This window comes from Monodelphis domestica, chromosome 6, assembly GCF_027887165.1.
Source record: "Monodelphis domestica isolate mMonDom1 chromosome 6, mMonDom1.pri, whole genome shotgun sequence".
Taxonomy (NCBI): domain Eukaryota; kingdom Metazoa; phylum Chordata; class Mammalia; order Didelphimorphia; family Didelphidae; genus Monodelphis; species Monodelphis domestica.
This window is the reverse complement of record NC_077232.1, coordinates 175,496,434-175,519,403: the sequence shown is the minus strand read 5'-3', so window position 1 is coordinate 175,519,403 and position 22,970 is coordinate 175,496,434. Positions and strand designations below refer to the sequence as shown.

General features: G+C 33.8%; 1 protein-coding gene and 1 long non-coding RNA gene across 14 annotated transcripts in view; one reads left to right on the top strand and one right to left on the bottom strand.

Annotated features, from left to right (window-relative positions):
- Positions 1-22,970, top strand: part of INPP4B (inositol polyphosphate-4-phosphatase type II B) — a 1,027,382-nt gene that overhangs the window by 796,656 nt on the left and 207,756 nt on the right. For all 13 annotated transcript variants that reach the window (XM_007496289.3, XM_007496287.3, XM_056802732.1 and 10 more), the window contains 3 exons: positions 4,908-5,038; positions 7,283-7,387; positions 20,994-21,102. In XM_007496289.3, the coding sequence (XP_007496351.2) occupies positions 4,908-5,038; positions 7,283-7,387; positions 20,994-21,102 (345 nt within the window). The remainder of the gene's footprint in view (positions 1-4,907; positions 5,039-7,282; positions 7,388-20,993; positions 21,103-22,970) is intronic.
- LOC103105965 (uncharacterized) overlaps positions 13,409-22,970 on the bottom strand; it is a 140,240-nt gene continuing 130,678 nt past the window's right edge. Inside the window, exons 4-5 of the long non-coding RNA XR_008912901.1 lie at positions 15,463-15,525; positions 13,409-15,311 (exon numbers count right to left, since the gene is read on the bottom strand). This is a non-coding gene — a long non-coding RNA (uncharacterized LOC103105965). The remainder of the gene's footprint in view (positions 15,312-15,462; positions 15,526-22,970) is intronic.

Below are 22,970 nucleotides of genomic sequence, written 5' to 3'. Positions count from 1 at the left end.
TTATATATAATATAATTAATTATTATGATATATAATAAATATATATAATATAATTAATTATTAATTATATATAATAAATATACATAAATATATTAATTAATTAATTTAAATTATAAAAAATTAATAAAAATAACTATTAAATTGCCATTTATTATTTTTATAGTTGAGTGACGGGACAAAGAACCTAACAATATGATATTAAGGGTCCAACTTTCAACTTGGGCAGTTAGAACAGTTATCTCAGCAGGGGGTCTGTGGAAGCAGCTAGAGCTGACAGTTTCACTGTGAGTTGTGGTAACAGTGAGCTGAACTCTAGGTGGCTAAAAAACCCCATCTCCCAGTCAACTTGATACAAACACTCTGTTTTCAGAAAACCTGGAGAATTCGCTACATAAAATCATCATGGTATTTTCTCTGTGAGATATGACTTCTCTAATTTTCACTATTGTACCAGAATATATACAAAATGTCGTTGCCTATGACTTTCTAATGCCATTATTCTCATTGACATTCCTACAACTAATCTCTTATTTCCCTGTGCTGGTATCATTTATAATGTGCTTTAAAATGATTATCAAATGTTTGGCAGTTTGTGTTTAAACATTTAAGAAGAAGCGTCAAGCAAGTTACTGCAAAGAATGATCTAATGTTAAAAGTGAACTAGATAGAGACTAAACTAGATAGAATGCAGACTCAATATGAGGAATTATTCAAGACTAAAGGGACAATGGCAGAAACTAAAGAACATGAAACCACTAAATTTGAGGTTGCAACTAAATCAGAGAAACCAACTAAATTAGAAATTGAAACGGAAGTATTAGAAAGCAAACCAGCTCATATGTTCCCTTTAAGGGAAGTACCCATCTCCATTCTCCAGGGCCTGGTATAGTGAATCACATATGCCACAAAAAGTTTACACAAGATGATACAGACAGTTTTAATAAAAAAATACTCTAACATATGAAGAAGAACCAATGGGAGTTGTAAAGCAATTCAAGTGCTTAGTTAAGCTTTAAAATCCTTATTTGGACTTTGACATCTTTATGGATGAATTATTAACAAAAAGGGGAAAATAGCAGACTATACAGGACACTAATAATAACCCTGGGGGGCAGCTGGGTAGCTCAGTGGATTGAGAGCCAGTCCTAGAGATGGGAGGTCCTAGGTTCAAAGCTGGCCTCAGCCACTTCCCAGCTGTGTGACCCTGGGCAAGTCACTTGACCCCCATTGCCTAACCCTTACCACTCTTCTGCCTTGGAGCCAATACACAGTATTGACTACAAGAAGGAAGGTAAGGGTTTAAAAAAAAATAACCCTGACTTGCTGATTGGCCAACTCAGGATCATGGTTAGCAAGTTAATTCTTTTGTGTGGTACAGAGACTTAACTACAGCCAAGGAGGCAAAAATTGAAACTATGAGGCAAAATTCCAGACACCCAAGAACCTGGTCTAAATTTGAGTGCCTAAAGCAGGAAGTGGGAGAGACTCCATCCACTTTCCTCAATAGAATTTTTGACTGTGAAGAAAAATGGATTGTGTTAGATACTTTAACAGATGAAAATGTAAATCACATTCACAGGCAGTTTGTGAAAAATGCATGCCCTGTAGTCTAAAATTATTTTCAGAGTAACTGTCCAAATTGCTTTGACAAGGGTCTTGATGAAATTAGGAAAATTGCTAAATGTTTTCCAAGATGAGAAAGATAGGTAATCAGAAGAGAAAAATGATATAATTGATAACTTAACCAAAGAATTCAGAGAACAAAAACTGAAATCCAATAAAGTGCTATAAAAAAACAAAAAACTGTAGCTGCACTAAGAACCTATAGACAACCCAGAAATAATTACAAACCCATACAATACAGACAAACCCAAAGATGTTTTCTTTGTAATAGATCTGATCATCTCATGAGTGAGTGCAAATTTAGGGAACAATTCTTTGTACAAAATTTTAGGGGAAACCAAGGCAAAAGATTTGGTCACTTTAATGGATTCAGGCAAAATGGATGTGGAAATAATGGGTTTAAAAACAGATTTAATAATGCATTCCAGTATGGGAGACCAAACTACCCAAATTATTTTGATGCTGGATGCTACCGTAATTCACAACATGCAAGAATATATCAAAGCAGATGCTCATCCAAAATATTCCCAAATTGCTGGTGGGAATCCCCCAAAACTCAATATGCAAAAAGATGCAACTTCATTATGAAGTTGTGCCAAGGCCTGTGCAGTTGAAAATCTAGTGCATGGAGAAAATGGACTCGGAAGTATGGGCAATGGAATAAGAAGTAATGAAAATGACAAAGAAATTTTAAAAACATGGCAAATTAGTACAGGAGAAATCAGTCAAAAATTAGAGAATGAAGAACAGGAACAAATGTTGAGTTTTTCTGATCCTAGTTTATTAGCTACTGATATACCTGTTCATTCTCCAGAAAATAGCACAGAACCCTATGTAACCCTAAAAATAGATATGCTAGTTTGATTGTCTCTTAGACACAGGTGCTACCAAATCTGTGTTGCAGAAATCCCATGAAGAGTAAAAAGCAGTAGGTTAAATGGCAGTTGTGGGTATGACAGATGTCTATTAGATTATCCATTCAATAAAAAACTTTAATAGAACTAGCGCAACATAACCATTATGGGTAGGACCTTTCCATGTTATTTTGACAACACTGTCAGCTATTAATGTATTAAAGAAAGAAATGTGGCTGCATTGCTCACATATGAAAAAAGCAACAGCAGCAGAAGAGATTACTTCAGACAACAAGACTGAAGTCAAAAAGATATCAGAAGAAGAAATTATTCAAGAAGAATGAAATGGAGACAGATCAAGATCAAGACAAAGGAGAAGACAACACAGAAGATGACATCAGAAAGGACAATTGAACAGTACAAAGACATTGCAAAAAAAATCAACACAGAAGAGGAACACAGACTGATTATAGACATAAACTAAGATTTTTTGCTCTATTCTAACATTACACTTTCACAATAGTTACAAACAAACACTACGTAGTAACAACATGAAGTAGCAGAGGAGATGACTTTAAAAATTTGGTAAGTATTCACTACAAAATAACGGACACATTTCTCACAAACTCTGCAACATCATAACCAGGTGATGAGTATCCATAGAAATAAATACAGATAAATCACCTTGGGAAAATAATAATTGTACACATTAAAATAATAAGATCTTATCTCACAAGAGGACTGTGTTCCTAGGAGATAAAATCAAGAAAACATACATGACTTTCTGAAGAAAATCTCTAAGTTTTTCTTTGACTATCTTAAGGGGGGAATTTTATTTTCCTCATGCAATATGTAAATAGTTTATACATAATGTATACATAGGAATAGAAATTATAAAAATCTGCATATGTATATAGATGTGTATATAGTTAAATTATTACAAAGTTTTGATTTTATTAGAATAATAAGTTGATTTTGAGTTTTAATATAGTTAGTTTTGTTTTTCTATATTAATGATAGATAAGGTTTTAGTATACTGAAAAGTTTCATTTGGATTGTTCAAATAGAACTTGTAAACTGAAGTTTACATGAGTTTTGCATAGTTATTATTTTAGATGGACTTTAGTTTTTTGTGAAATGTAAGTTATTTTTTGTAACTGTATTTTATTGTTTCAAAAGTTTGAAATTGTATTTTGCATTTAGAATTTCTGTAATTCTATGTTTTGCACTTGTATTTGTGCAAATATTTTCATTGATTATTTGTTTTCATTGAAATTTTATTTTCTTTCATTTATATCCCTAGTATAGGTTAGCATATATCAAGTGTAGCAATAAGAATAGGTAAGATAAGCATAATATTAAGACTATTTTTGGGAAATATAATAATAAGATTATATATAGCTTTATAATTACATAGAATAATATTTTTCATCTCTCCATATGCTAGAAGGGGGAAAATTATAAGGATGAAGGGGTTCCTTGGGTAACCAGGGAGTTTATTTGAGTGGATTTAAAGTCCCTTAGAATTAGAAATCCTTATTTATTCTTATATATTTCTATAAATATTTTTATAACTCACCATTTATTATTTTTACATATAAGACTTCTTTTCCACATATGTCTCTCTCTGTCTCTCTCTCTCCCCCCTATACCCTTCTCAAATATATTTTCAATACTTTTGATAAGGCACAAAATCAAGGGACTGAAATTTAGGTTTATTGGTATATAATCATCATCTTAAATGATTTCTCTAGACCAATAAAAGCATGGGTTGAATTCCTCTGCTGCCTGTTCCCACTATCTAACAATAATAAGGAAGCTAGGCATAGCAGTAGACCAGTTAGTTACTAGCCTGGCAATCTGAAAAAGTATAATAATATGATAATAGCATCTACCTACCAAGATTATTTTGGGGATAAAATGGAATAGCAATTGTAAAGCACTTTGAAAAATTCTACCCATAATAATAATAGTAACAATTTTGAATATTTATCAGCCCCATTTTACACATTAGGAAACTGACCTTAAGAGATGATAAGTTAGTCACTGAGATAGAAAGTGTCAGAAATTATTCAAAACCAGATCTATCCAGTCTTCAGTCCACAATTCCACCTATCTTACCTTAGAAATAAGTCAAATGTTATATTCTAGGAATGAAGCCAATAACTAATTAATCATAATCAAATATTTATCCCATTTCCTACTTCAGAAACTGGGTTCTGAATGATATTGATACTAATATCATAGCAGTATTAATTCCATCCAATCACTACTTTAATAAAAAGAAAAATATTTTAAGTATTGAGTCAATGTTGAATATTCTATAATTCTAAATATTTATATCTAGTTTTTGTTCTAGGAGTTTGTCTTTTAATCAGAAGAATATTTTTAAATCAAAAGAATACTTTCTTTTATCTCTTTGCATAATAGAAACCAGGAGCTAAGGGATCTTGGTGAGCTTGCACCACACTGGGACAATCTACGCAAAAACGTTCTTGCTCACTGTGAACAAATGGTAAACATGTATCAGGACATTCATACGGAACTTGGGAAGCAAACAGGTTTGTAACTAGTCTCTCTGCTTACTCAATGGAATGACAGCTTCTATGTGATGAGAAATAATAATTAAAAAAAACAGTATGAATGACTACAGAAGAAACAAAGAGCAAAGAAGAGAAAAAGTATTTGTTCTTTCTGACTGAGATGGCCTCTGGTCTTCTAGAGGAGCTAATTGACAGCTAAGGGAGAATTTGAGTCTCCTCAAAGGATGCTGGAGAGCATTAGATTTTTGATATCCAGCAGAAACAAGTGAAATTATACCATTTTCTAATCTTGTTCTTGGATGCTATGAAACCCTACTACTAACTAGCATTGTGACTATGGGGCAAGTCATTTATGTGCTTTGGGCTCTAGTTTCCTTGTTTGTAAAGGTAGAACTAGGTTGTACTAGATTATTTTTTTTAATTCTTACCTTCCATCCCAGAATCAATACTATGCATTGGTTCTAAGGCGGAAGAGCAACAAGAGCTAGGCATTAGGGGGTCATATAGATAGGGAGTGTCTGAGGCCATATCTGAACCCAGAATCTCCGGTCTCTGGGCCTGCCTCTCAATCCACTCAGCCACCCAGATGCCCTTGAACTCTATTATTTTTAAAGTTTATTTTAGTTCTAATATACTAGGTTTCTAGAAATCAGGGTCAAAATATCCATTTTATAAAAACTGTACATCAATATAAGAGCATTTTTTGCTCATCAGAGGAAAGGCAACTTGCAGAATCAGAATGGTTCTCTTAGCTGGCAGGAATTATTACTATTAGTTAGCATCAATTAAGTATTAATTTTATTATATTTCTTAAAACAATGATATATTTATGGGACTAATTGTCCTATCTTCTTATAATAAGCCCTGTTTATCTCTCATCAAGATTAGTTATTAATGATTCTTATCCATTACTCAACTTTTGGGGAAGGTCTTCTTTTTCTTCACTGCAAATTATATTGTAACTTAAAATGGAATTCAATTAAATTCAACAAATATTAAATGCCCTCTGAATAGAAGACCTTGTGCTAGACATTCAAGATTCAAAGAAAAAACATAAACTGCTCTTGCTCTCCAGGAATTTATGTTCAAATGGGGGTCACAACTCATACACTAATAAGTAAATACAGTCATACAAAACTGTTTCAGATGGTGGAGAGTACAAATAATTTAGGGGAATCATATAGCTTTAGTGTATAAGGAGAAATCTAAGTTGAGCTTTGAAGGAAATCCAACAGGTAGATGTGAAGAGATCCAAGGCTTGGGGACAAGATATCTGCATTTGAATCCCAGTTTTAAAAATTAAAGTTATATAACTCTAATATTATCTGAGGTTTTTATTTCCCAGTTTGTAAAAATTAAGATATGATAGAATTATGCTACCTCAAATATACTTTTACTACTTGGTCACAGGTAATTGTAAACAAAGTCTTAGTAGAAAAAGTACTTTAAAGACATATTAGTAATATTTATTTTCTCTTTACGTTGTTCTGGGAAAACGATCAATTTATTGCCAACAAGGAGTTTTAAATGTCTATATGCAAAAACTGGGTTTGGGGGTGTATGTTCATATATGTATTTGCTCATATGTGTGTTTAGCATACGATGATATAAAGAGCACTAGAGAGGGAATTATAAGTCAAGATTCAAATCTTACTTTAATTATTTACTATGTTTATGTATGGGCTTTCTTAGATAATTGAATCCAAGGTTTGACTAAATGCCTTCTAAAGTCATCAATAGTTTTATTTACATTATTATATGTTCTTACAAATCTTACTGCTTTTTAAACTAGTGTGTATATCAAGTGTATAATTGTTCTATTAATATGAACACTTTTCCTCTCAAATTTTTGGGGATGTTTTGAAAAGGGAAAATTCTACTCAGTACAGGTATAAATTAGTTGGGCTTTCTCTCATTTTCTGTGCCATTAGACCATGCAGACATGTTTTGCTTTCTACAGAGTTCTGTCTGTCTGTCTGTCTATCTATCTATCCATCTATTTATCTATTAAATGAGCATTAATTCCTGACACATGATGATCTTATTTTAGCATTAAAGATTGACTCTACTACCTAAAACAAACCTTGTAAAATTAATTTGTCTTGTGAGTTAAATATTATCATCTTGTGAATTAAATATTTTGGGGCTCTAAGCAGAGGTATGTCTTTGGATTTCCATGTCTTTGTCACCACCCAGGCTTGTAAAGAAAATCAGATGTTGGACTGTTAAGCTAATGGTACTTAATCCCTTTTTATTTTTCAGGGTCTTCCTTCAGATCAAGCTGTAGCAAAGGGGAGAAGACATTAGAATTCGTTCCAATAAATCTGCATTTGCAAAGAATGCATGTTCACAGCCCAGAATTGAAAGGTAAAGTGTGTTTCCCAGAGGAGTATATGAGGGATGTGGCCCTTAATGCATTGTGTGTTCTCTGAGGTGGAATCATCTCCTTTGACATGATTATGCTAAAGAAGTAAGGAGACCTTGAAACAGTCCATGAGGATGTACTATTATTCTAGTGAGAATGCAGATTCTCAAAGTGGTGGATTTCAAAACATGGCCAGCTGGAATAGGATGGAGAGTGATCAGGCCAAGCAAATGAGACCCGGGGAGACTATGCAAAAGCTGCCAGGGCTTGTGTACCAAGGAGAGCATGGGACCTGAACAGCTGTGCTAGAAAGAATGCTGGATACGTCCCTATTCCTTTATGCAGCACTAGCAGTGACAAATGGAAGTTAGGCAGTCATCAGGCTTGTGTTGTAGAAAGAATCCTATTGGCCATATTCTGCCTCCCATGACTCAACCCCTCAGCCCGACATGGGGTACTAAAGACCATGTCACAGCATCTACCCCATGATGCAGCAAGCATGCTAACAAACCAATCTTCACCCTCATAATTGGGCTTGGTGGATGAAGCCTTCTCATCTTCACCTTAAATATCAAGGAACATATGCTAAGGTGTCTAGTATCCTCTCATCTTGGCAAGGAGAAGAGATTCTTTTTTTCCTGCTATGATAAATATTCCTGAGAGGAGAAACATGCTGGTCCTTTTGACTTAAGGCAGTAAGACTCAGTCTAGAAAGTATACAGTCTTAGGCATTTCAGTTACATCTAAGTCTTCTCACAAAAGCTCAAAATTCATCTTTTCTAAGCAAGAACAAACTATTTACAAGAACAGAATTAATATTAATAGTTTGAAGTTTGTAGAAAAGATGATGACACCAATTTAAAGCAAGAATTCAATAATATGAAATTTTATTTCACCCATTTAATTTAATTAAGAAAAAAAAAAACAAACTCATGGATATATTTGAGATGTCCCTGACAAATCTGGGAAAATAGACCCCTTGTTGCCATGTTTCTGGAACTCTAAATGGATCCAGATTCTGTTCTGGAAAGCAATTTGAAAATATACCCCACAAATCAGTGAATTGTAACTATGGTTCAAATCATGTTTATTAAGTATTTGTTCTGTGTAAGATTAACAATTGCTGTGATGAGAAGATAAATTAAGTAATGGAAAAGTACAACTATTTGGATAGGAGAGTAGAATCCAGTGGTTTCCTGTAAGAGGTGATACATGAGCTAACCCTTGAAGGAAATAAAGGATTATAAGAAGTGTAGATAAAGAAAGAGTTCATCTGTCATTTGTCAAAGACATGGAGATAAAGGGATTGATTGTGGCATTCAGGGAATGATTCAGTTTAGCTGGAATTGTAGAATTATAAGGGGTAAGTTTAGGGGTTTTGACTAATATATTATTTTTATGGTCACCAGGGATTAATTCAAATCGCAATAAAAATACTCAAGTCAGTTTGGGAATTTTATGGTGGTTTAATTAATATAGAGGGAAGGAATTAAGAAGAGAGAGGTAAAGAAGAGTTCAGAGACCTTCCAACCATGAGGCCTCCTCCAAGATGAGGGGCCTGCTAGGAGGATGGCATTTTTTTTTTAAACCCTTACCTTCCTTCTTGGAGTCAATACTGTGTATTGGCTCTAAGGCAGAAGAGTGGTAAGGGCTAGGCAATGGGGGTCAAGTGACTTGCCCAGGGTCACACAGCTGGGAAGTGGCTGAGGTCAGATTTGAACCTAGGACCTCCCATCTCTAGGCCTGGCTCTCAATCCACTGAGCTACCCAGCTGCCCCCAAGGATGGCATTTTTTAAGAAAGGGAAAGGGAAAAAAAAGGAGTCAGCCTAAACTCTGAGAGAGCTCAGGGAGGACACCTCGCCTGACCCACAATATTAAGCTTCTCCCATGTACCGTATCAAGGACGCTTACCGCCAAACCCAGACAATAGCTGTAGCAATGCCTAGATGCCAAGACACCAAGCACACTGCCATCAGCCACCTCTCCACGAAAAAAAAAGCCAGAGCCACCTCTCCACGAAAAGAGAGCTGTCAAGAGGAAGTGCCGCGAATATATAGAATTTTTTAAATCACTTCCTGTGTCTCACATGTACCAATGGTAGCTTAACTTGGGACTTAGGACAGCCCAGGGGGTCTGTCAGTTGTTTCTGATTTGTCACTTGATAGTACTTGTCAATCATAGGCCATCCTCCTCAACACTTAATCCTTAAGTAGGAGTGTAGACATCCCTGTTTTGTTGGGATTTTAAAGATTTAATCAGGGTGGAGAAAATCTAAAATTAAAAAAATCTAAAATCCACAGAATACCTTTAGCAGAGTTATGATATAAATCTGGAAAAGTAAATGGGAGCCAGAACATTCTAGACCTTCCTTTCCACCCATAAATATATTTTAGTACTGAATATGTCTATAAGTCTTGTCAGTTTTTTTTTTAATCTGTATAGGATTAAAGTTGGAAGGGATACTAGGATACTTATCAGATCACCAAATTTCAAGTCAGAAGGAATATTAGAAGTATCTAGTCAAACCTTCCTTAACTAATAAGGAAACAAAGACTTTTCTTGTATAACCAAAGATCAAGATTTATCTTTTCTTAAGTAAAAAATAATCTACTCTTAAAAATAGCATAAACATCCATAGATTGAATTCTATGGAAAAAAATATAGATAGGAATTTAATGAATTTGAAATTTAATTTACTTTAATGTAAAAGAACTTCAGCGTATGTTTGAGATGTTCCTGACAAATAAACATGATATAATATGTGAATACCATATGGTTTATTCTAAATATTATATACTCAGAGAAATAAATTATGAACATAACTTTTAAATCTATTGTTATATTTTACCACAATAAAAAAACATTCCTTAGTCTTATCTGCATAATTGAGGCTTTTCATCTATACTTTAAAGTACTTTCTATTAGATGGTGGTGTTTTCTTTTTAGTTACCCCAAATCTGAGGTGCAAATCTTTTCATGGACAACCAGAGATCAAGATTTGTCTTTTCAAAGCAAGAAAAAAAAATTCTACTTATAAAAATAGCATAAATATTAATAGATTGAATTCCATAGAAAATGGCATAGAAATCAATATAAAGCATGACTTTAATAAATTTGGAATTTATTTTAATCACATTTATTTTAATGGGGAAAATAACTTTAGGTTATGTTTAAGATGTTCCTGAAAAATTTGAACTTGGGAAAACGGGCTCATTGATGCAGTATTGATGGGAGTTCTGAATATTCTTTCCAGGCATTCCTGGCATTTCCAGGTGTTTTTATTTGAAATCATGCCCCCAATGTCAAGAAAATATAGCTATTATCCAGCTATCCCAGTGCTAGGCCTGTACCCAACGAGATCAAAGAAAGAAGAAAGGGTCTTTATTGACAAAATTATTTACAGAGGCTTTTTTCTTGATAAGCCCAAATTGTAAACTAAGAGAATGCCTTCCAACCAGAGAGAATCTAAACAAATCGTGATGTACAAATATTCTAGTAGAATATTACTCTGTTCTATGAAATAATAAAATGCATAGTATCAAAGGAAACTGGTAAAAATCTCTGAATTTTAATATAAAATAAAATGGGCAAAGCTAGGAGAACAATTAATATGAAAATGATATTGTAGAGATAAAAAAACTCTAGAGACTTTACAATTCTGGTCCATTTTATGATAAACCAAAGGACCAAATATGAAACACATGCATCACTCAATTCTCACTAGAGATCTGAAGGACTTTGAATGCCAAAAAGCCATATATTTTCTTGCAAAGCCAATGTGAGAATTTGTTTTGCTAGACTATGCATGCTTATGATGAAGATTTTTGTCTTACATTTTGTTTGTTCATTGGGGAGGAGAGTAGTGAAAGATACAAATTATAGAAGCATATAAAATAAATTTTTTATAAAATTGGCCCTCCCTGCCTCTGGCAGTGGCTTTCTGCCTAAATCCACAGTCATAATCTTGAATTTACCCTTCACATTAGACCTAGACTCCTTTTTATCTTTCTAGCACTTACCTGATTGTTCTTGCCACATAGAACCTTAGGCTCATAGATCTAATATTTAAATGAACTTGGCTGCCTTTTTATGTTTAGAGGTGAGTTTCAAAATGAATAGATGCAGGTCATCTAGTTGGCTCAATAGATTGAGAGCCTGGGTTCAAATCTAGTCTCAGATACTTCCTGGCTGTGGACTATGGGCAAGTTGCTTCACCCTCATTGCCTAGCTCTTTATTTCTTCTGCCTTGAAAACAATACACATTAGTAATCCTAATATGGTAAGTAAAATTTTATTTCAAAGAAAAAAAAGAAGATAATCATTTAATTTTAGATCTCATAAATAGAAATAAACAAGATAAAATTTTATATATACATATATAAGCATATACATACATATATATACATATATATATATATATATATATATATATATATATATTTGTCAAATGTCTCTAATGGTGAAGGATGGCTGGAATTACCTGGAAATTTTAATGTAACAAACAAATATATTTAAATTTAAATTAATTAAAGGATCATAGATCTTTAGCTAAAAGGGATTATAGAGGCAATTTAGGACAAATTCCTCACTTTAAAAAATGAAGATGCATAGGACAAGGGAAGTTAGTCATTTTTCCAAGGTCAACACAATTGGTATCAGAGGCTATATTTGAACCTTGCTTCTCTGCCACCAAATTCTGCCCTTGTCTCAAGAACTAAGACAAACATCATGTTGACCTATCTTACCAGATTATTTTGTTTTTTAAATGCCTGAAGAAGCTATTTTGTGCTTACAACTCTAATTCCTTCTGAAATATGAAACTCAAAACCAAGAAAATTTAGACTTTCCACTCCTCTCTCTAGTCCTTCATCTTTCCAAGTATCCATGAAAATGTTCTTTATCTATATATTGAGAAGGAATAGGGCCTATGAGTCTATGTGGTTCTATTAAAACTAGAAAGTCTAAATAGAAAATGGACTTCCCCTGGTCTTCTCTTTGTAGCACCCTCTGTGGAGTTGAAATAAATCCAATACATACTAAGTACTACCCTTTTCCCTTCTGCAGATTTGATTTCAGGTTATTAGAAATCAGTTTTAAAGGCTCAGGATAGCACCTTTTCTTATCAGTTTTTTTGAAAGCACTAATTTTTCATTTAATAACAGTATCCAAGAAAAAACTATATTTTAGATAAAGAATTTTAGTTTATCCCTTAAAAATTCTAATTTCTCTTTGATTATAATTCACTCAGAGTTGGAAGACACATTCCCCTCTTACAGTAGGCATTTATTAAGCACTTACAATGTGCTAGGCAATGAGCCAAGTGTTAGGAATACAAAGAAAGACAAGATAGTTTCTACCCTTCAGGAGCTTACAGTCTAATAGGTTTAATATCCAAATAACCACAAACAAATGACATTTTACTCAATTGTTAGATATAATCCATGAAACTGCTAATCTATTTTTAAATTTTTCCATATAAGAGAAATAGAAATAAAAACTATGAATGGAGAGCTGAGGAATTGTAAAGGCAAATAGAAAGTCATAAAATAAATTACAAGCATCATCCCCAAAGAGCAGTAAATTCCTTTGATTTGTCAATTATGATTTATTGAACTCATTAAATGATGTAACTTTAAAGTTTGGAAGATGCTACAGCATGATTTCTCATTTGAAAATAAAGATTCATCAACTATAGAAAGATAAGGAATGTGTTATATTGTCTTTGGTTGGCAAATCAGACAAATTGTGAAGTCCGAAAAACCCAAGGATTCTGACAACAAAGCAAAAAAGATGAAGGGAGAATATATTTCCTTCTTTGAAGTCATAAAAGGAAAAGTGTTAAATTCTAGGAAGTAAGGATTAGTGAGAAAGGTACTGAATTATACATTAGACTTTATTTTTTAGAAGTCCCTCAATAATATGTTGAATCTACATAATATTTAATAAGACATTTAATAATAACATGTTAAACTTTTTAAATAGAAGCTATAAAAAACATTATTTTAATCTTGAGATCCTGTATAATATCCCTTAGCAGCAGAGTACTCTTAAAGGAGGAAGAAATACATGGGGTGTCAGTTTAAAAAAGTAAACGAGAAAGCCAATGTGTTTAGTGCTAAATCCATGAACCTGAAACTAAAAAGCTATTTCATGTCATCATAGTGAGTGGAGAACTGGGGTTAAGGTAGAGGATCTGCATTTTAGGAGTAGTTTACTGAAATTTTCACTTTGTAACCCATTGTCTGGCATTCATATATTTACAGTTTTTCGATTCAAATCTGTACTAAATTTCCATTTAATTTTCTGTTTAACAGCTACTAATTCTAACTGTGTAGCTGACTTTGAGTCTGCTGTATAAAGTGACTGACAGGGTCATATCAGTCAAGTCTTAGTATTCCTTGATAAGTTATATGAAGTTAGTTAAGATTTGCCTTTTAAACTATCAGTGAATCTTTTCATCTCTTTCCATGTGATGAATTGCACCCCTTCCCTGCATTTGGAGGAATAGTTCTGCCAAAAGGTAGCACACATATTCAACAAAGCTCAACTCTGATAATAAAGTCTTGGTTGGTAAACATAGGAGAGCTTTTCCCACAAAGCAGAACTAATGGTGTCACGACTCATAGTGACAAATGAAATCCCATCCAGTTAGTGGAGGAACCTCTTGGACTATTAAATTAATTTTCCACTCTTTTCATTATGTTAATGGAATGCAACAATTGTTCATAGGATTCTCACTGCATTGAAGTATTTGGACAAGGACATGCCCCCTTCATAGTTTGTTTGTTTTTTTCCTTTCAAAAAAATGGAAAAAAGTTTCCCCAAATGCAGTTGGGTGTTTCAGTTGGATGTCAGCAGAGAATATTATACCAAAGAGAGATTTGTGGCACTATGCTATTGTAGGCTATTTTACACTGTATGTATTACATGTCAATGACACATTAAGAGCAGTGCTACAAGGGAGAGGATTACACTGGATTAAACCCAAGAAGACAATCAGCTCAATTCCCTAGAAGGGGGACTTTGGCTTCTTATTCATTCTCAGTTGAGTTCCCTTCTACAAAAGGGGGCTAAAAATACTTTCAATATCTTCTCAACAGGGTTGTTGTCAGTCTCAAAAGAAATACAACTTGATGATAACTGCATCCTCTCTAAACTGCCCTGTGACTACACAAATGTTGGCTGAATTTCTAAGCAAATTCAAGCTATTATTATGGTATCTGTGAGTTGATGAGAAACAGTATAATATGGGAGAGGAAAAACATGATGGAAACCTTCCTTTCTCCCTATTTCTTAACATCAGGGTGATACCAGTAGAGGACTTGGGCCATCCGTCACATATCCTTCACTCTTTCCAGGAGTCTAGCACGTACTCTTTTTCAACTATACATTTCTTTGGTGGTAGGGTGTCTTAGCTCTCCATTACCCATGCTTTTATGTTGTTCTCTAAGTGATACTCATTGCTCATTCTTCAAATACTGTAATGTTCCATGACTTACAGCTATACAACACCACCTCTATGTGGGTTTTGAAAAGTTAGATTTTTGTTTCTTAGGAAGGTTTGCAATTAAGGGGCAATTCACAAAACAAAATTATATGACTTAAAATTAATTTTAAATCTTATTTGTCTTCCTAATATCTGGATAATTCATTTACCAAAACTGGTTATTTCTACCAAGGATGACTTAAATTTAGACACAAACTCTTCGCCTCTCCATACTCCATCTCTATTGATAGAATTGTTCAAAAACAAACTCTCTGGGTACTACACTGAAAATCCACCCATATGCGTTCATTTCTTCAGTAAAGAATAACTAATGCCAGTATGGGACCCAGAGATGAAGTGTGTCTCAAGCTTTGTATTTCATTAGTTGTTTTTTTTTCATCTGATGTTATTTTTGGTGATTCCCAAGGTGAAGTCAGTTCTGTGGAAAATAGAAAAAAAAAGATGATTGTTTCATTTTGAAATAATCTTATTTCTGACTACTTCCATTATTTCTGGAATGAACTATAGTGGAATTTTTTGGAAGGATGGAAGGAAGGAAGGAAGGAAGAAAACACACATTTATTAATTACCTGTGCCTGGCATTGTGGTAATCATTTTTTAAGAATTAACCCACTCAATCTGCACATCAGTCCCTGGAAGATAGATACTATTATTAATATCATTTGTAGATGATGTAGATTAAGAAATTTGACTGGGGTTCAGGTAGCAAAATGTCTGAGGTGGGATTTGAACTTGTCTTCCTGGCTCTGCTTCCCAGTACTTTATACAGTGTGTGCCTACCTATTTGGGGGAAGTAAAAAAGAAAGATTTTGGGTAATATTTTTATTAATTAAAAAAAATTAAACATAGAAATCCTTTTGTTTTCCTATTTTTCATTTCTATGCTTATCTATGGCAGTACTCTTTATTGTAGCAGCATAGATTACAAACCATCCATGTTTTGTTTTTTTTATTCTTGGCAATTTTTGTCTATATGTGCTCCACAGGAGATCTATTCAATTGTGCTAGAATTCTTCAAGAATTTCTCATGTTTTACTTGAGAAGCTTTTGGTTTGTCCATCATCTGTTTGCTATTTCACAATATTATAACTGGAAAATTCTAGTTTCTTGTCTGTAAAAGTACAGGTTGAATTATATTATTTTAAAGTTCTTTAAAAATTCTAGCATTCTGTGATCTGCTCATGCATTTTGATATTCATTAAGCACAAAGAACATCATTTATCTTTTCTCTTTAAAAATTCATTATATACTTCTCAATTACATTTTAAAACATTTTTAATATTATTTAAAATTTTGACTTCTAAATTCTTTCTCCAACAATTCCCCTAAAAGACAAGCAGCATGTTAAACTTTAGCTATGTTAAATCATTTAAAACACTTCTCTATTAGCCATTTTGTAAAATAACACACACATACATATGAAAAACAGTCAAAAAAAGTATGCCTTGATTTTCAGTGCCTCAATTTTTCCACATCTCCTTCAACAGTTACCATATTGTCAGTCTTATAGGTGTGATATGCCTTTGTATTTTACTAAATTAAGAGTGATTTAGAGCATATTTTTCATATGACTATAGCTAGCTTTGATTTCTTCATCTGAAAACTGCCTGTTCATACCCTCTGACCATTTACCAATCAGAGAACAACATTTTAAAAATAAATTTGATTCATTTTATATATTTAAATAATGAGACCTTTATCAGAGGTATTTGCTATAATTTTTGTCTTTCATTTTCATTTTCCATATCTTTACATATCACAAAAAAAGAATGATTCTGTCATGTAGAATAAGGAAAGAATTATCAATGGACAGCCTATGTGCTCATTACTATCTTCACGTTGTCAAGAGAATGTGAGGAGGACCTTCAGAAGAATGAATAAAAATCTTATGGCAAACTTAAGAAAAGACAATAACGCAAGAGTATGTGTGCATTGGGATTTATGTTTAGAGGAATATTCACATTAATGAGGATACATAATCCCTTAGAATATTTGTGTTTGAGGTGTTTATGTTTTTATGCCTCTGTGTGAGCATATTGCCCTTTTGATGGCATCAGGGAAGTTTTGGAGATGTATGTGCCGGTTGGAAAGAAATTTTGGAGCCATAATCATTGTAGGAAAGAAGTTACTAATACGAACAAGTCCTAATGAAACAAACAGAATATATCTTACCTCACAGGCACTTATTAAATACATACATCATTAAATAAGCTTGGAGATTGAGGGTAGGAATAAAAGAGGAAAAAGTTGGGGGTAAGTTTTTCTGGAGATGAGGGATATGGAGAAATGCATTATGCACCAGGGTAAATGAGGATGAAGATTCAAATTAGGAAGTACGCTAAAGTGAAGATCAAAGGCTTAATATGTTTAATGTTAATAAGATGAGGTTGGGATACGGATGCACTGTTGGTAGAGTTGTGATCTGATTCAGTCATTCTGGAGAGCAATTTGGAGCTATGCCCAAAGGACTATAAAATTGGACATACTCTTTGAACCAGCAATAACACTATATATGTATATATATTTGTATATATATGTATATCAAAGAAATTTCAAAAAGAAAAAAGAAAAGAGCTTATATGTTACAAAAATATCTACAGCAGCTCTCTTTGAGATGGTAATGAATTGGAAGTTGAGCAGATGCCCATCAACTGAGGAATAGCTGAATAACTTGTTTGTATAAGATTGTGATTGAATATTATTGTACTATAAGAAATGATGAGCAGTATGGTTTCAGAAAATCCTGGGAAGGCTTAACGTGACTGTTGCTGAGTGAAGTGATCAGAATATATTGTACAATGATCAACTGTGAAAGACATAGGTAGCTACTGTCAGCAATGCAATTATCTAAGACAACTTTAAAGAACTTATGATGAAAAATGCTATTGACCTTCAGAATAAGAATGGAAGGATGCAGGTTGAATCAAACTTTAATTTTTTTTAATTTTTAAAATATTTTTCATGTTTGCATATTTCATTTTCTTTCCTTCCTTCTTCTCCTCCCTCCCCACTTCCAGATCCAATATGCACTTCCACAAGGTTGTACAAATGTTATCACTTATACTTATTTCCATATTATTCATTTTTGCAATAGAGCAATCTTTCAAAACCAAAACCCTAAATCATATATCCATATAAACAAATGATAAAGAACTTGTTTTCTTCTTTCTGTGTTTCTACTCCCACAGATCTTTCCTCTATGTGGATAGCATTTTTTTTCATAAGCCCCTCAGGATTGTCTTGTATTAGCAAAGTTGATTGCATTGTATCATTCCACAGTATTTCAATTTCTGTGTATAATGTTCTCTAGGTTCTACGCATTTCACTTTGCATCAGTTCCTGGAGGTTCTTCCAGTTCATATAGAAATACTCCAATTTGTCATTCCTTATAGCACAGTAGTATTCCATGACCATCATATACCAGAATTTGTTCAGTCATTTCCCAATTGAGGGACAATCCATCATTTTCCAATTTTTTTTGCCACTACAAAAGAGTGCGGCTATAAATATTTTTGTACAAACATTTTTCATTATTATCTCTTTAGGGTAAAAATCTAGTTAGTAGTATTGCTGGATTAAAAGGTATATACTGAATTATACTTTTATTTTAAACCTTTGCCTTCCATTTTAAAAGCAATATTATGTATTGCCTCCAAGGCAGAAAAATGGCAAGGCTAGGCAACAAGTGTTAAGGTGTCCAAGGCCATGTTTGAACCTAGGACCTCCCATATCCAGCCCCGGCACTCTCTTCAATGAGTCACCTACATGCCCCTGAAACATACTTTTTTAAACTTTATTTTTCTTATTATTTTTTTATCATTTTCAGTCTATGTTTTCTTTTATAACATGGCTAACGGGGAAATATTTTTTACATAATTGTTCATGTATGATCAGTGTTAAATTACTGGCCTCAAGGAGAGGAGATGAAGGCCAATAATTTGGAACTCACAATTAAGAAAATTAATGTGAATTATTTTCACATGTTCATAGAAAAAAGCAAAATATGAAAAATTTCCCGTGAAAAAAGACTAGGAACTATGTTTATGAAATAGAATCATGGAGAATTTAAACAGAAGATTAGAGAGAATGAGAGAAGGTATTGGGAGAAGGAGGTAAAGAGAAATCGTGGAAGAAGATTAGGTGAAAGTAATGAGAAAGTCATATTACCTAAATAACAACCCAGGATAATCAGAATATTGTTGTATTATTTTCTTTCCCCATTTACAATATTTATTTTCTTAAAGACAAGCTGTACTCAAAACATCTTTGGACCTGTTCCCTTCTATTATTTTTTGCTTTGAAACTAATCTACTCTTGTTTCTTACATTTATCCAAAGGAGTGTGGGCTAGCATCCATGGGGTTATTGCAATTTTCTCTGGATTGATGTGTAACCAAACAATTGGCTTGGCCCCTGAGATCAATACCAATCATCACTGACTTTGCCCTCTTCTGTCCTGTAGTCTCCTTTGGCTACTGTCACATCCTAGGAGCAAATGACTCAAGAGCTATCAAGCTGTGCTTGACAGGAGGTGGCATGTTAGAACAGACTGCAGCATCTGACTGATAGGCCCTCAAGAATCCATTCAGAAATCAGAAGTTCAAGTGCTACTCAGTGCCATGTGAAAAGAGGTTATCCATACCCACAAGATGAGGCTTCAAGTCCAAATGCATGCTATTGCCTTCCAGTCTTATGCTCAGTCATTTTTACATTGAGTAAGGAAAAGGTTTTATCTTGAGAAGATGATCCTCAGCATCTTCTTCCTTTTCAGTTTCCAAAGTTATTACTAGTGAGAAAATGTTTTTCAATCCTGCTTCTGTTTTGGAGAAGGGGGGGACAGTGTGTTATAGGAGGGCATAACCTTATAGGTGGAGGATGAATGGTAAATGAGGACAGGTCTCCACAAGTAAACAAAGGGAGATGCTATTTGTAAGTTTCCTTCCATTTCTAAAATTCTACAAACAATTCTTTTATTCTGGAAATATAAGTGACTCTAAAACTTTGAATCAGGCAAACTTTTCTAGGCAGATGTCTTCTATAAATGCATGATGGATAGATTAATAATACTATACTTCATGGAATCTTGCTTTCTGAGCTCCCAAAATTCCTCTCCCTAAAATCATTTATTGTTGGGAAAGTTTCCAGATGCCCCAGGTAGAAAGAACTATGCAGATATTTTGATATTCTGAAACTAATGAAATAATTTCTATTTTCTCAACAAATGAGATCTGAAACATAGTCCATGTATCAACATTAAAATTCATTGATAATCAATCTACCCTGACATAAAGATCCTCAATTGTCTCCTTGTTTGTTTATTGCCGGGCATTTGTGCAACCTCCCTCCCTCAGGGCTTATTTTTTACCAGAATGCAAAAATAGATGGCAAACTAAATGTATGTAAAAATGAATCACTTTCTAGATCTAGGCCTTGAAGGTTAATATTAATGTTTTGGAAATTGGATGGGATTTCCCTCTATTACCTGTTGGCAAGGCAATGAGTCTTATTGGAAAAGCAAGATCTAGAACCATTTGGGGTCTATTCTTTTATTCTGATAAGGAAATCCTAAAAAGATATTCAGAGGGTCTAGACAATAAAAGAATTTCAGGATATAAAGTCATACAGCTACTCTACAGAAGTAGAGATAACATACCTCTATTCATGAGACCAGATGCATTAATTTTCAGCACTTTTTTCTTGAAACTTTTTTTTTGAAAGATGGTTCATTATCGTTGAATTTCAATGTGATTGCAAATTAGGCGACAGAAAACTCAATAAAAGGAAATACACAAAAGACCAATTTACGAGGTATTTTAGCAAGAAGGTAGAGGTAAAGGGGGAGCATATTGTTCTGCACAGCAGCCCATAATTAAGATGCAGCTATAAATCAGGGAAATATTATAAGTTGTTTAGGTGGACAGGTGGCTGTGTGGGAAGATTGATTAGCTCCTTTTGCCCCCTTGAGACAGAGGTTCCTAGTCATTCCTAGTAAATTAAGCAGCATAATTTCTCAGGCTTCCCATGGTGTGGTTGTCATTGTGTCAGCAGTATGCTCTGATGTACATGAAAGCCAGTTCCAACCTTTGACCATTTCCATTCCAGATGCATTATATGATGTCATCACAGTAGGCGCGCCAGCAGCACACTTTCAGGGATTTAAGAATGGTGGTCTTCGGAAATTACTCAATCGATTTGAAATGGACAGGAGAAAGTAAGTAAAAACTGGGAAAAATTTCCATCAGGTTAATGTTCCAGGATATTATCTTCTAATTGGTGGTTGGTTTATGTGTTTGTGATCTGAATAAAAAGTTTCAGTCCCAGAACGGGACTCTCATATAAGGACTGTCTTTGATAATATCTTTTCCTTTGGTGGTTTAGAATTGTTAGCTTGTTCTGGTCAGCTTTAGTCAAGATTAAAATAGGCTCAATGGAATTCTAAACTGGGTTAGTGATATGGTAATACTGGATTGTCAGTAACAGCATATCAAGGAATCATATCACCGTGAAAGAAATAATGTTATGTGGATGGAGGATAAATAATCAATAGGAGATGGGATGGTGTCCATGTCAAGTTACATTGACAACACATTGTATTTTACCCTTGATTCAGAGTAGTTTTAGGGAAAGGAAATGGGTTCTATCTAGTATGATATAAATAAGTCAAGGCACTTAATGTCTCCATGACTCAGTTTCTCCTTGAGTGTATAGAAATAATCTATGCCATTATTGGCTCACAGGAATTTGGTAAGATTAAATGAAGTAGCTTTTAATGCCTTAAGAGAAAAACTTTATACATATCTTGTCAATAAAAATAATGAATTCATAGGAAGGAGAAAAGAGTAGAGACTTAACTACTTTTAAGCCAATTTCTAGGAAGCATTTAGCTATCAGGTCTAAGACTCCAACGTCCACTACCAAAAAGTTGCCTCTCTCTCCAAAATGTTGATTAATTGTACTACTCAGTGTTCCTCTCCAACAGTGAGCCCTTGTCATAGCATGATTGATACATTAACTGACCTTTTCCAACCTTTCCCTGTTGAGATAAACCTTAAATATCTTTTGGTCAGACTTTATTATTGTCAACTAAAAACAGTGAAGGTTTTAGAAACAGGACTTCCATTTTATTTACATTCCATTTAATGTAAACTATGAGAGGGATAATAAAATTATACAGTGATACTAAGAATGGTAAGATTGATTCAAATTTGACCTCACTTCCTAGCTATATGATCATGGATAAATTAATTAAATCAAATTGCTTCACCCTTTCCCTTCTGCCTAAGAGTTGTTACTATTACTAAAAGTAAGGGTTAAAAAACAAGAATTATAACTTTATAACTAGCATTTATATAGCACTGAAAATTATGAAAAGACTATATTCACTACCCCATGTGATATTATTTGCTGTAATGTTATGTCATTTATATATTAGGGTCCCTGAAATATTCACCACCCTGCACCCAACCTGGCCATGAACCTCCCCAGATTTAGTTAGATTTGGTGCTCAGAAGACAGACAGATCTCTATAAATTGTAAGAAAGGAAATAAGTAACCCTTAATGATGTTATTTGCTAGCAAGGCTGGATGATGTTTGAAGGGTAGCTGGGTTATCCTCCCCCTTAACCAGAAGACCTCAGGGTCTTTGTCCCTGTGGCAAAAACTGAGCACAGGGAGAGACATCCAGTATTCAGATAAGAGACATCTATGGGGTAAATTATTGATGATTTGTCAGGGCTTTGCAAAATGCCTGGCAACCCTAGATGTCCTTTCTGATATAGACCATGTCCAAGAGGATTTGATGTAACTGAAACCTCTTAGAACCACCTCCCTAATTGACCCCTTTCACCCTCAGCCTCCCCTGATATCTTCCAAAGATTTATCTATGTTAGAATACAATTTAAAGATGGTGTATTAATATAACTAGCAAGGGAAAGATAGAGGTAATCAGGAGATCCCTAAACTAACTCTTCACACCAGACTTGAGACTCTAGACTTTGGCCACCAGTCGGGAGCAGTCTGGAAACAAACCTTTCTCCTATGCTAAACTAGCTTAAACTGAACACCCAATTAATAACTTGA